Source organism: Corvus brachyrhynchos, unplaced genomic scaffold (assembly GCF_000691975.1).
Source record: "Corvus brachyrhynchos isolate BGI_N302 unplaced genomic scaffold, ASM69197v1 scaffold103, whole genome shotgun sequence".
NCBI classification, from domain to species: Eukaryota; Metazoa; Chordata; class Aves; order Passeriformes; family Corvidae; genus Corvus; species Corvus brachyrhynchos.
Window position 1 is genome coordinate 5,625,814 of NW_008237436.1, and position 14,315 is coordinate 5,640,128.

The 14,315-nt window shown below is 35.4% G+C and overlaps 1 protein-coding gene across 1 annotated transcript in view; it reads right to left on the minus strand.

Moving 5' to 3' along the window:
* The window catches only part of PAN3 (PAN3 poly(A) specific ribonuclease subunit), a 66,678-nt gene that overhangs the window by 30,181 nt on the left and 22,182 nt on the right, over nt 1-14,315 (minus strand). The window contains 1 exon segment of the mRNA XM_017731377.1: nt 6,307-6,457. Coding sequence (XP_017586866.1) covers nt 6,307-6,457 — 151 coding nt within the window.

A 14,315-nucleotide genomic window follows, 5' to 3' on the forward strand; every position in this document is an offset into this window, starting at 1 on the left:
AGAATAAACAAGATTTTTTAAATCTAAACTGTGGGAAAATCACATGCCTTTCTTTTTAATTATGCCTTTAAAGTCACTTATTCTTTTTATAAAAATGTAAAATATAAGAATATGAAAGGAAAAAAAGTCTGCACTTTTCTAGGCCAAAACTTTTCTTTATTTTAATACATGTACATGTGTGTACACACACCTTGTATATAAGCAATATTGTAGAATATTGCTGATTAGTATACTAACTTAAAAAATATAGTTATAATAGGCACTTCTAAATGGTAACATAAATAGTCTCCCAAAAATCTGTTTAGAAATTAACTCTATGACTGTAAAACTTTACACATTTTGATAGCACCAATTTATGCTACAAAAGAAAATAAGTTTTCATTAACATAAAAGTTACCTTGACTGACTAAGTAACACTTCAGTATTTCAACAGCTACTGTAAAGATTGTTACATTTTTAACAGAAGACTAGAACATGAATGCATTCTTCATCCACTGGGGGAAAAGATCCATTTCAAAGGAAACTATATATTAGTATTAAAAGTTGAAGGATGACTAAAGTGGCCATTAAACTGAAGAAACTCTACAGTTTATGATATCCAAGAGTCCTCTTCATCTGTGGAAAGCTACTGACATGTCTTTCTCACTCTATTCCAACAGAACAGAGTGAAATAGAAATAGAAAGCAGTATTAACTGAAGTCCTTGAAAGCACATCATCTCAACCCAGACAGGAATAACTGGCCTCAAGAATAACTGCTTCAATAAAACAGTCAACTGCAGGGATCATGACATAAAAACTCAGCAGCCTCATATATACTGATGGAAAATTAACTGAAGACCTCTGTGCTTTAAAATAAACACTATATGTACAAGACACAGTATACAGTAAATAATAGCTTAAAGAAAAGTGCAGACTTGCAACTAGCTAAAATTATACTGTGACCTTCTACTGCACGTTTCCCAGAAGAAAAAAGATCTCTAGTGGTTTTTACGGATACAATTTCAAAAAATCTCCACTTTAAGATTTACTTTTTAAAAAAACTTATTCCTGCCAAAGAATAGTTACACACATAAATCCTTAATGTCTCTGCACAGGTATTAATGCAAGACTGAAAGAAAAGGATCACAGCACATCCTCTCAGATGGCCTTCCAATCCAGCTAGGTCTCATTTTGAAAGGACATTGAGAGTTCAGTGAAAATCATCTGGCAGACAGAAAATATGGGCTCCTCATTTGCCAATATGCATAGTGACTTCAGGAGATGAAAGAAGCTTGACTACGCTTTGGTTTTATACTACTAGAACAATATACTACGCATGCTACAAGAATTTAAGAATTTTGCTCCTAGTGCCATGGGGTACAGACAGGCTGAGATAAATACTGAAGGTGATAGATTCTTCTGAGAGACTTGCATTACATTCTACACAATCAAAGTATTGAAAGCCCAGTATAACAACAAAAAAAAAAACCACCAAACTTCTAATACAGTGAAACTTATGCGTATTTCAGTACTTAAGGCAGCGAATACAGTGCACAAAGTCAAGCAGATATCACCAACTTCATTAGTATTTCAGTCAGTTAAAAGCATATTAATATTTAATCATAACAAATAGAATTAGAGGAAAATAAAGGAATATAGCTATATTAAAAAGTGAGTATATATTCCTACTGATTCATACTCAAGGAAAAAGATGTTGCTAAACATACTATAGTAACAATAGAACCACACCTCAGAGTATTAGGCTGGGTTTAATAGCACAGTTTATATAAATGCCTATTCACTTAAAGGCCTAAGAAAAAACGGGCTTTGAAAAAATCTATTTATGATTTACACGTATATATAGATAGATATAGATATATCATACCAGTGATCTTGACAAATACCATTAGGCTTTCTCTATGAGAGGGTTCTAGATTCCCTTATATCAAAATTCAAATGCCAACAGGAATACTACGATAGACACCAAAAAGCCTATTTCAAATTGTCCCTCCTGAGACTTTTCTACCAGCAAAGGTGGCCCTCCATTCCTTGTCTTGGGGAATCTACACTTCATGAAGAAGTCAAATACAATCTTAAAAGATGAACTGCAAGAACAGGCTTCTTTCACTTCACTGTTATTTATATTTAAAAAGAGGTAGCATGGTATGCAGCTGTCATGGTGTCACACCAAGGTGGAAATGGTTGTGGGATTCACAACATTCACAGTGATTGTGCAGGCTACCTACACACACCTGCAGCTCCCGATGCCATCCTTTTCCTGTAAAGAGAGATCATAATTTACATATCTCTCTTTATTCTTGTATTTTCATTTCTTGCCTTGTTTTTTATTTTCATTGTGACTGAGGAAAGGGAAATGGCAGACTTTGACATGCATTTGAGGCGATGCTCAAAGACATTTAATGAGATTACTGCTACTAATAAAGCTTTGTAGCACACAATGTATTTGAATTAAAAGCTAGGTTGTATTTTGAATCTGAGAATTCACACAGATAATCAAGATCAAAGGGCATCAAGCATGATCTCTTAATGACTCAGTATCTACAACTTTTTGATTTAATGAGAATTCACAACTTAGTGAGGCAGGATCTCATTAAGATCACGTGTATGCAAATTAGCTGGCCTACAACATTAAAGGTTTAAAAAAACCTTCAAGTTTTGCCTACAAATTTACTAATCTACAACTATATCCCTATGCCTCCAATGCTTGTAACGCATCCATTTTATCACTTTAATGCTCTGTACTTCAGAGATACCCCAGAACTAGGTAAATTTTGAAGAATGACAAAGCAAAGTAAATTATAAAATCAGGTAATATCAAGAACTTGAAGTAGCATCCTTAAATGCATTAAATATTTATTTTACTGTAAGCTTTCTATCAGGTCATTAGCATTGTAGCTGTGTATTTTCAAGTTAATTAAATCTGCTTCATTCCCTAAACAATTTAAATCATCAATTCTTCCTCTTCAGTTTTAATTGGGGAAATGATAATTTTACAGTCTCTTTGCCTTCTTCTGTTCTTACATTATTCTGGAATGCCTGCAGAACTTCCTTTGCACTATACTTATCCAGGAGGAGGGAACAAGCTCTTGGGGCCTTCAGCCACACAAACCACCTCAGCTGAAAGTGCTCCATCTCCAGCTGGGGCTGTGGGCTCTGAGAACGACACTCTTGCAGCTCATCACAAATGGAGATGTGTCAACTGGACACAAGCACAACGCCTTCTCACTCTGGCTCCTAAGCCTGCAGGTTCATACTGGCAGCAGAAACGGGATCTCTTACATTCTGCATAAGCTCAGAACCTGACTTAGACTAAATACAGAAGCAACAGCAATTTGCAGTCACTTCCATCAGTGACAAAGGCATCATTCTTCAGCTATAACCTAGCTTTAGCAAACCCAAGACAGACAGATTTTCGCTGTTGGGAGCTATACATCTGTTCTCTCTCAGGTTTAACACAGCAATGATGTCTTACCACTTCGATGGCATACACGAATTTCTTTCATACACTGCATTGCATATTTTAATGACATTAATACTCTAAAACAGCTACACAGGACTGGGTAAGAAGCTTGTTAGCAAGAGTGCTGTTTGAAGATTGTCAACTCCTTACTAAATTTTCCACACAAATGACAAACAGGGTGTGTTTCCTAGCAAGGAAGGGAGGAGCAACAACATAGTATTCATATGAGTTTATGGAAAAAGAGCTTGGAAATGGTGAAGGAGAGATGTTTACAACTCTTCACTGAAACAATTTTCTCCCACCATTTGTGTAAGTTGCATTTTATATCACTCTATTTCCATATTCTATTAAAGGCTACCAAGATGAAGACAGATTCTGTGTTGAGATTACCCTAGAAAGCACTTACATAAGTAAACGTGTGAATGTAGCAGTAACCTCCTTCATGCTACATCCAAATGGATAGGTCAGGCATGGATTCAAGCTATCCACTAAAGAATTTTAGGTTTCCCCTGTCATATTTCTCAGTGTTTCTGCAGTACTGTTGACAAGACAGGCAGAACAAATATTTTCCAAGGATAATTGAGTTAAATATGAAATACTAGATGTCAAAAGTGGTTTTGATTTACACCTACCTTTAGGGAAATCTCAGAAACTAGATATGTGAAAGAACTTCTATTTTTCCATCATCAAGAAGAAAATCAAAGGACTATTTTCATGATTTACCTACTTTGTTATGGGTGAATAAAACTATGGAAGTCTTAAATTATTCCTACTACATTTTCTTATGTTTTATGAAATCTTAATTTCCTCCAGTACCCTGTAAATTACTATAAGCAATCTTAATCTCACAGAAATACTTCAATCTGCAAAGTTATTCTACTGGAGAGTATGCACCCGTTAACTGGAAGGAGACTTATCTTTATTCAAAGGAAAATTCTTATAAACTCTTTATATGGGTTTCATTTGAATTTGTTTTCACTTATTGAAACCTAACAGATCTCAACCATTTTTTCATGACAACTTCTGAATGTATTTAAACATTTTTTTATTCTGTTATCCAGCATGATCTAAGTGGTGAAGCTTCCCCACACAAAGATACGGCTTTCTTATTTAAGAGCCTAATTGTTTAGAAAGAGCACCTCCTAGCTGACCTTGAGGTAACAGGAATTTCTGTGGATGTATTCTGTTGACAGCTTTAATGTTGACACTTAAATAAAAATAAATGTCTATGAGCAGTATTTACATAGGACACTTAGGTTCAGAGAATTCTGCACTCAGTGAGAGAAGAAAAAAGCTTCTAGAAAAATTCAGAGAATCCAGCCAAGATCCCTACTTTGAACTATATTTTCTTTTTAATTATACAGGAAGAGCACGGAAACAAGCCAACTCGGCCTGAAATTAGCTCTTATGAATACTCCCCCATCCCTCTTGTCCATAAACAAACAATAGTATCTGAGGCTAGAAAGTATGCAGCATTGGTATCTATATTTATTTCTAGGAGCTGAAATTGTTGTGTGAACTTCTTTCATCAGTGTTACTTATCCTTTCAAGTATTACTTACAGATAGTAAAGAAATGGGACTGTGAAGGATCCCTCTGAGACCCCACTGGACACTTTCCAAAAGTAGATCATTTTACTGTATTCTATTTAATCCTTTATACACTTTTCAATCCAGGTGACAAGGCTGAGAGGCATATAAACACAACAGTTTTCCAATAAGATGGTACAGCACAATATAGCATCAAGCAGACACAGAACCACAACATGTTCATTTGATCAGCAAAAGTATCAATCAATCACTTTCCTAACCTGCTCTGCTAAGTTTTTACATGCAAGCTAAATGCTGGCTTCTTTCACACTGACACTGGCACCAAGAAAGACTGAAGTTCATTTTAATAAATGGTAATTGCCAATAGATGTTTAAAAAAAAATCATCTGTAACATTTGTCTGTCTGCCTTTTGGCAGCTACCTAATGCTTCTTGTCAGCCGCAAGAGACTGCTGGAGGTTTAAGAACATACAGAAACTCATTAAAGAATCTGCAGTGTGAATATCCAGATCTGCTGATGACTATTTATTGGAAATATTTTAATTTTATTTAAACTGAATTATTAGAATTAAGTTAATATTTTAAGATCAGAAGACTAAAAGATGCATGAAGGGCTTCAACTTTTCAAACGTGTAAAAAAATCTGTCAATTATATGACTGCATGAAACATTTCAGTAAGAGTTTTAAACCTGGGAAATAACAATAAAGTGGTCTTAAAAGTTTGAGATTACATGTGACAGATACAATAAAAATTAATACTATTTTGCAAGGCAAAGTATTTTAGAATTAGATTGTCTTCTACTTTTTGTTTTTAATCCAGATTTTAAAGTCCTCATATACACTCATTAATATTGCAAAAAATTACTTCTACGTCACACAGTCTAGAAACAAATAAAAAGAGCAGATCAGTGTATGGTAATCCAAGATCATATGTATTTTAGACTACAATGCATTTCTAGACTATGGGTAGTTTAAATCACCTTCAAGTATTGTTCTGGCAAGAACCACTTAAGACACAGTATGTGATAACTCAGCAATCCTTTTCCCCAAAAGGAGCAGAGTTAAGTTGTTAATTTCAGTGCTGCTGTGGCTGAGCAGATTTCACAGCCTGCAGTGTGATTTCCATACTACTGGAAGATAAATCCAAAGTTCCCCTACTTTTTGAAGATCGCCTGAAAATTAAGAGCTAAAGTAGGAGGTAGTACATTTATACCCGATAAATCTGATAACTATATATATATAGAGTTATGTTTGACAAAACAAACCACTGTACAACAAATCAGTACTCTCAACCTACCTGGTGCTAACCCAGCAGCAGCAGGACTTCCCATGGAGGGGTGAGAGAACAAGGCTTGAGAGAAGGCAGACATACTTGACTGGGATACATTACTCAGCCTGGAAGTTGATCCTCCTTTGGGAATAAACTCACTTGCAGAAGGATTTGGTGTCTGTTTAAAAAAAAATAATAATAAATTAAATGTTTATTTTAAATGAAAAGGAATTGAGAGTGTCTACTTGGTAGAAAATACTTTCTAGAAAGGCCTACTAGTACAAGGGTTATTTTTAAGGTACATACAGCTTGCTGACAAGAACAAAGAATACTGGAAGCTGGTCTACATGAACAAATTTAGATGTGTTTTTAGCTTATGTCTGAAGTAGTATAAGCAAACCTTCCATATGAACAGCTGGTGTACAAATTCATACATTTTGCAAAGGGCTTTCCATAAGCATTACATTACAAGTTGGAGAACAGACTCGACACTGAGAAATCTTTGCCACAGCTGCATAGACTGCTCCCCCATGACAGCAATTTCATTTCAAACTAACTAGCAATTTCAAATTAAAGGAGTGAAAATGATTCCCACTAGAAAAGTCACCCCTGCCTCTATTTCAAATAGATCTGTATGCTCAGATTTTTTGTGGAGTTAACTCTTGTTTTAATTATGTGTGTTTCATTTATCTAGCACCTTTAATAATAAAGTTTAATTTGGTGCCACAGAAAGAAGTAGAAGCAGAATGATGGTCAAACATCCAGTATTTGTTAGTACATAAAAACACAAGCAATTTTTAATTTCTATTAAAATCAGTGCAGACAATTTTGTAGTTTGGGGTTGTGGCGTTTGTTTTGAGATGATGTTTTTGTTTGATTTGGGGTAGGGAGGGTTACAAAAAGAAAATCCCAGTTAGAGCTCAAAAGGCAAAAAAGCTTATTATTGGACAGCCAATTACAAATGACATGAGTGGAACAAAAACTACATTAAGCCAAGAAATAAAACCAATTATTGCATGAACACACTGAAAAGCTAGAAGATTATTAAATTACAGGGTTTAGCTTATTATGTAACCTGCAGGAGTACCTCACAAAAGTGTCTAAACAAGTTAGGTAAAATACGAAGACAGCAACAGCTCCCAATAGACAAGGGATACTGTTAAGATAATCTATAGTGGTTTTTTACAGAAAATTATATTGGACTAGTTTGGTTTCGGGCAGTTTTAAAATGACCAAATATATCAGCTGTTAGTTAAATTACCTGTATTGATTTTACCAATATAGTGGCATCAGAGAAAGTTAGTGCCAAATTAGAAGCGAAGTGTGAACATCAATTTAGACAGTAAAGGAAGTATTTGAAAAGAGTTTCTGCTAATTGGGTTTTGATACCTCTATTTCAATATTTCTGCCAAATATCATAGTATTAATGTATTTCAAAGCACTGAAAAAGAAGATTCTCAAAGTTGTAAAATTAAAGAAGATGCCCAGGTTTAAAAGCAAATAGCAAAAATACTCTACCTTTAATCACGCAGTAAATTTTAACCACTATCCACTTTATGATATCAACTTTACCCCCTTGTCATCTTACATGTTTCTGAATATTCAAGGAACATCTATAAGCAAGTACATAGATTGTGAAGTAAAACACTTACATTTAAATGCGTAAAGAGTTCACATGAATTTTAAAACTCTTTAATCACAGTTAAGGAATGCCTATTAAGCTATACACTAATACAACAAAACAAATGGTAAGTTGAATTATACAGACTGAAAACACATAACTGACACATTTATACTCAAAAGATAATATTCTGGACTTATCTGAATTTAGGTACAGGAATAACTAAGAGAATGGTGTTCCTCTAGACAAAAACTGGCATGCAACCATTCAGCGAAATCTGCACTGAAACTGGAGAAAATTACAGCGGTGGTAAAGAGTAATGTAGAACTTTTCCAAACAGTGACAGAGCTAAATAGTCATCAAACACAACAACTGGGAGAGCAAGGGACAGAATTTGTAACATCTTGCTAAAAGAACAAAATTCTAAAGAACTACAAGGTCCACATTTTTCCACCGCTAAAAGCAGCAGTGACACATCCATAGCTCTATCACACCTAAATTCTCTGTCAACCAGGCGACAAGGGCAGGACATGGCATAAGGTTTGAAGCATGCAAGCAGAGAGAAAAACACCTTCTGGAAGATAACTCAAACTTTCCTAGAGCAACTGAGAAAGTTCCCAAAATCCCATCCATGGCATTCTGGATAAACTCTTCCCATTTTCATCCAGTGATTCAGACAACTCCTACAGCACAGAGATGGTTCTTATTTCTAAATGCATTCTGCAAGTTTCATAGAGACCAGTTTTGGCATCAAAAAGTTATTTATTTACTAAAAAGTTACTTACTTACTAAATCACTTATAACCATCAAAATTTTTAAATGCAGCTTCGCTTTAAAGAAGAGCTCCACTTTAACTGTAGGTGTTTTAATTTATCCAAGTGAAAGAGTCAAACCCAGGAATCTGCTAGGGCTGATCTGGTTTATGCTACCGAATTACAAACAGCAGTGGGTCAAGTCTGATGGAAATTCAGTTTCATTCTATTTTTTGATATCACAATTCAGGATGAGCATCAAAGCCTGCTAAGATTAAGTTGTTTTTACATAACTTTGATGAAAACATTGTATATGAGTAAACAGCTTTGATTTACAAAGATAGACCCTATACTATGAAAGCCTGTTTTACTTCTCTGTGATGCTACGAACATGAAGCTGCAATCCCAGACTTTCCCCACTGGCAAAAAAAGTGTTTTAATTTTGGGTTACAATTTTAAAAGACCCTTCCACCTTCAAGTTGTTTCCTAAGTATAGAAAAATACTCAAGTTCCACAGTCACTAGCCAGAATAAACTAATCAAAGTAATACAGCAAATTTTAGTAACTGGTGGTCAAAACTAGCAAATACTGTCAGACAATTTGAAGCTTAAGCCCCAATCCACATTTAAAGTCATTACATTTATGTAAAGCTGCAGTTCTTAAAAACTTTCATGCTTTTGAAAACATTTTATCTGAAGTAAAACATTAATTTTTCTGAATACTATTTTCTTCCATGCAAATAATTAAAATAATTAGGCCACAATAAGTGACTAAACTGAGGTAGTGTAATATTACTATAATTTTTTTATTTTTTAATTTTTTAATCATTTTTTAATCATTGTAGATAACCATTCTGCAGCAATGACCATGCAAATATGCCAGAATTATAAAGCCACATTCTTAATGGCCAATGATTCAAAATATTATATTCCTGGCCTGAAAAAATATCCTACTTTCACTCTGTCATCTCATAATACAAAGTATAAATTCCAGGTTTAGTTCTACATTTGGATCAACAGTAGGTTTGAAAACGGGTTTAAATGGTAACTATGTTTTAGAACCTGACAGTATTCTTACCGTTTTTGCCTTAGAGTCCAACCAAACTTCCCAAGATGAAGTAAAAAAGAAAATTAAACTCTTATAAGAATGAAAATAATCTAGATCTTCTAAGTGAAAAACATTTTCTTCATTCTGTATTATGTTTAAATTTTGCGTAAGTACAGCTTTTAAACAAATTTCACTTAATTAGTAATTAATTACTCATCTCAGAATAAAGTAACTTATGCTAGATGAGGCTTAAAATTTTAAGTCTGAATAAATCAGGATTGGTAAAATATGTAGAGAAAATTGGTATTGAAAACTTATTAATTTTCAGGAGTAACTAAAAGAATGGACATGCAAGAATCATGTAATGATTATGCAACACTGTGATGTCAAAAGGCAGCAAATGTACTTCTAAACACTAAACAAAAACTACTAGCACTGTCTGCACTGTGTTAAATAAGCCTATTTTCAGTTTCAAATGCAAGTGTCCCATAAAAAGGCACATACAAAATTTCAAAATGCTAATACACATGTTTTCAACAAACAGCATTAAAGAAGTATAGCTGAGCCAGCTATGTTATGTTTTTCTAGCAAACCACCTAAGGCAACTTCTAATGGATATCTTTGCTAAAATTGCCATCATTCCCTTTTCCTCTCAATCTTGCCAACTGAAATCTCATCCCCCTTCTTCCAGTATATTAATAAAAATGCTGTCAAACTAAAACAGTGAAGCTACTTCCCTAATTATTACCTGAATACCTACATCATGCATTCTCAGAATGATTCAGTGAATAAATTTCATCAAAATACCCTATTTTCAGATTCTTTATGTCCATGCCTCTTTTCAGTCAGCTTTGCAAAGAAACTTCCAAAGACAGGCCACAAAACTGAGTCCGCCCAGCTCCACTTACAAAAACAATTCCTATACTTCTGTACATCAGAGTGAAAAAAACTTTATAAGACACATATAAATACAGTCCAAATGAGGGCTGAATTTAGCCATGATGCAATTACTAAGGATGGAACCACAAAAGTACAAAAGGAGGCCAGGACTATTAACTCATTTGCGTCACCAGTCAGCTCAGAATTTGTCTGGTGCTTTTCCAGGTATGAAAGGAAATAAAATATAGCATGGAGGGGAATAACCAAAATATTCTGTGACTACCACAAAAAAAAAAAAAACCACCAAAAAAACACCAAACCCAAAACAATTCAAGGCTCCTTAAAAGAAGGTACAGATGAAAGTAAAGAGCAAGCCAAGGAGCTAAGCTGAAGACCATCACTGGAAGGACTACACAGCCGCATGTAGCATTACTGTATGCTGAGGAGTTGCACATAACAGATTTCTGTAATCCAGAAATAAAATCAAAATTCCTGTTTCATCAACTATCAATTTCGATACATATGATATGTCTTTACACTCCTGAGTGGTAAACTTGTAAGGCCCCACTGCTGCAGTAACTAATAATGAATCCTCAAAGTGCCTTTAAGTACAGAAGTGAGCTGGAACACAGGGACATACAAGTTATGAAGCTTTTGGAAAGTCACACAGGGATCCCACAAGAACACTGGATACCACCCTTCTCTCTCTCTCTCTCTCATTTCTCATTCAGCATCTCTCAAGACAGCATGCAGCTGTACAGCAGCAGCCGCAGCAACACCACATCAGTCTCAGAGGGTGTAATGCTACTTCATTAGATTGGTTCTGGTCCCACATTCAACCAAAGCCCAAAGCCAGCTACCTAACTCCAAAAGTAGGCCAATCTCATTTGATTTCAGAAGGATGTGCTAATGTACTTAGCATGCTAGAAACTGGATACAAGACTCTTTGTTCTCTTTTTATGTTCTCCCTCACTTCCAAATTCATGCTGATCTGTTCTGACATCCCAAATTACATAATCATGTAATGGTTACAGAAAACCATCACTAACACACATCCATGTTATAAAGCAGAGCACTCCTTTACCAGTCTATTTTTGGCATAGTTTTCATAATATCTCTTAGGAACACAGAAACATGCAGAAGTCTTTCTTGAGCTTAATATGTTGTTATTTTGTTGCTGTTGGGTTTTGGGGTTTCTTTGTTGTTTTTTAATGGGCAGGTATGAGGAGATTATATGAGGAGATTCACTTCACAGAGCATTGTTGCAATTCCTCCAAGATTTCCTTGAGAGCCATGACATCAGGAAAGGATGCATTTCGTGATGTCAGAGCAACCCAGAAGATACTGGAGGTCGCCAACGACTTCAAAGCAAATCTTTCTCTCCCACCACTGAATTGGTGTAACATGCTACATTATAATTACTGTGACAAATCATCATATCACTCCAACAATAGGCTCTAAGAAATTTCAATTTGCCAACATTATTAGTTATATTGCTCTACTGCTCTTGCAGAAGAATTAAGAGTCAATTTCTTTAAAACTGGGTAAAATTTGTTGGCTAAAGATTTATTGGTTTATAAACTAGAACACAGGCTCAGACAAAACTACTAGCAAAGTCTTGTTACAACTGGCAAGTAGATCTCACTAAAAAGCAAACTTTAAAAGACTTGGAATATTTTCACATTTCTTTAACAAAATCCTTCAAAGTACTGTAAACATCTAAAGTTTTAGAAGTCCATGCTCCTAACGCAACATATTTGAAAATTTTCTTTTTCTCTGATTATTTTTTGCTCAGGAAACAAACAACCAGTTATTGATGGTGAATAAGAAGTGATCTGTGTAACTAAAACATACCTATTCCTACTATTTTAAGGAGAATTACCATTTGCTATTATAATATGTATCATGTGGTAGTATCGTAGCTCAGGACACTTCCTAATGTAAGGTAGGATACATCACTATAAAACAATCTCTGGTTTGTGTTTTTTTGCTTTTTTAATGCACAACCCAGAGTACAATTCACTCTGCAGACTTCACATTTAATCATGTCAGTGTAACACCATACTTAAAACAGATCCAGATTATAAATTCATAGCCATGCAGGAATAACAGTTAAATTATTTTACAAAGCAAGTTCTAACACCCTTCCTTCTTCAGTCTTGCCAGACTCCACAGTTTCTCTTCAATCCCTCCTGTTTCTCCTCCAATTCTATTTATTATGGCTGGCACATCCTTCTGTTTGTGTTTGCACCACATGTGCATGTACATGCTTCGCTAAAGCCCACGTCTCCATGGGAAGCTATGCAATTGCATCATGCAATACAAAATCTTACGCTGCATGTACTTTAAATCAATTCTGTAGCTGGGACTCTGCTGCAATAAAGGAGCCTGGAACTGCACTCTTCAAAAGAGATGTGCTCTGCAGCCAATCCCAAACAGCACCAACCTCAGACAGCATGGGGACCTTAAGCTTCCTTCCCTTTGCCACACTTTGAATGCTACTTCAGAGTGCACAGGTACTGAGAAGACAACTGCTCCTGGCAAGAAGCTTCAAGTTTCAGGCTACTGCCTCTCCAGCCTCCAGAAGCATTAAGTTCTTTTGCTTCTAATCTAAATGGAGTAGATTAACAACAAAGCTTGTTGCATCACTGTACAGCAAGAAAACAACAGAGGACAGGAGTGCAAACGGGACTTTTCTCGCCCTCTAATGCCCACCTGAAAACTTAAGACAAATTTTCTGATTCTGTCTTCTCAGAACAACTGTCTTTAATTATGGCTTACACTATTAGATACACATGACAAATTCAGTTTGTCGATCTTCTCTCCCTTCAAAATAGTACTGCTTCACAGGCTCTCACCATTGTCCTTCAAGCTTACCTGGTCCTTCTACCAATGTTTCCTTTAAGCTTCATCTTTTCTCCATGAGTGGCTGTGCTGCTTCCCCAGCAGCAAAAGGGCCAAGATAGACTGATGGTCCAACTGTCCCTAAACAATGTAGCATCAGTTTGCCTACATCATGCTGCTCATGACTGCCCATTTCAGTAACACAGAGACATCCAAACATCAAATAACGTAAAACTAGTATCAGTGTGGAAAGGAGCTCATACAAGCATCATGCTGGCCCCTAAATGGCAGAAATTTAGTGAACTGAAAGAAAATCTTAAAGTTCCACAAGTTCTAGTTGTAAGTCTGTTGTCAATGTACCCATTTCATTCACTTAGAATACCAAAAATAACATAACCCTCATAGGAAGACAAAAATAACAGTCTCTGAGGAATCAAAAGCACTACATAAGTGAAAACAGTATTAGCAGCAGTGGTGCAGTCCCAGCCACTGTAATATTTCCATCTAAACTCCATTTTAAGGGACAAGAAGCAGATTCATCCCAGACTATAATTATCCTTCATTATTATCCCAAGGATTACCTGCTACTTCAGTAAAGAGATTAAAATCCAGCTGTACCAACCCCTCTTACAGAGCTGAAGAAGATTCAGGAATAAAGTAAAATGATGGTAAGAGTTGCATATATTTCTCAAACAAGTTGCGAAATATAAACCATCCCAACAGAAAAATTAAGAATTTACACTTCCTGATCATGGCAGTAATGTCTTCAAATTCCATACTGAGGGCATCTATTTGCGTTGTGTCAATCATTTTAACAACAATCACTAATTTTACCAGTAGAAAACTTCCTAGGATGAGAATTAAAGGTTGTAGTTGTTTGCTTTTAGAATACA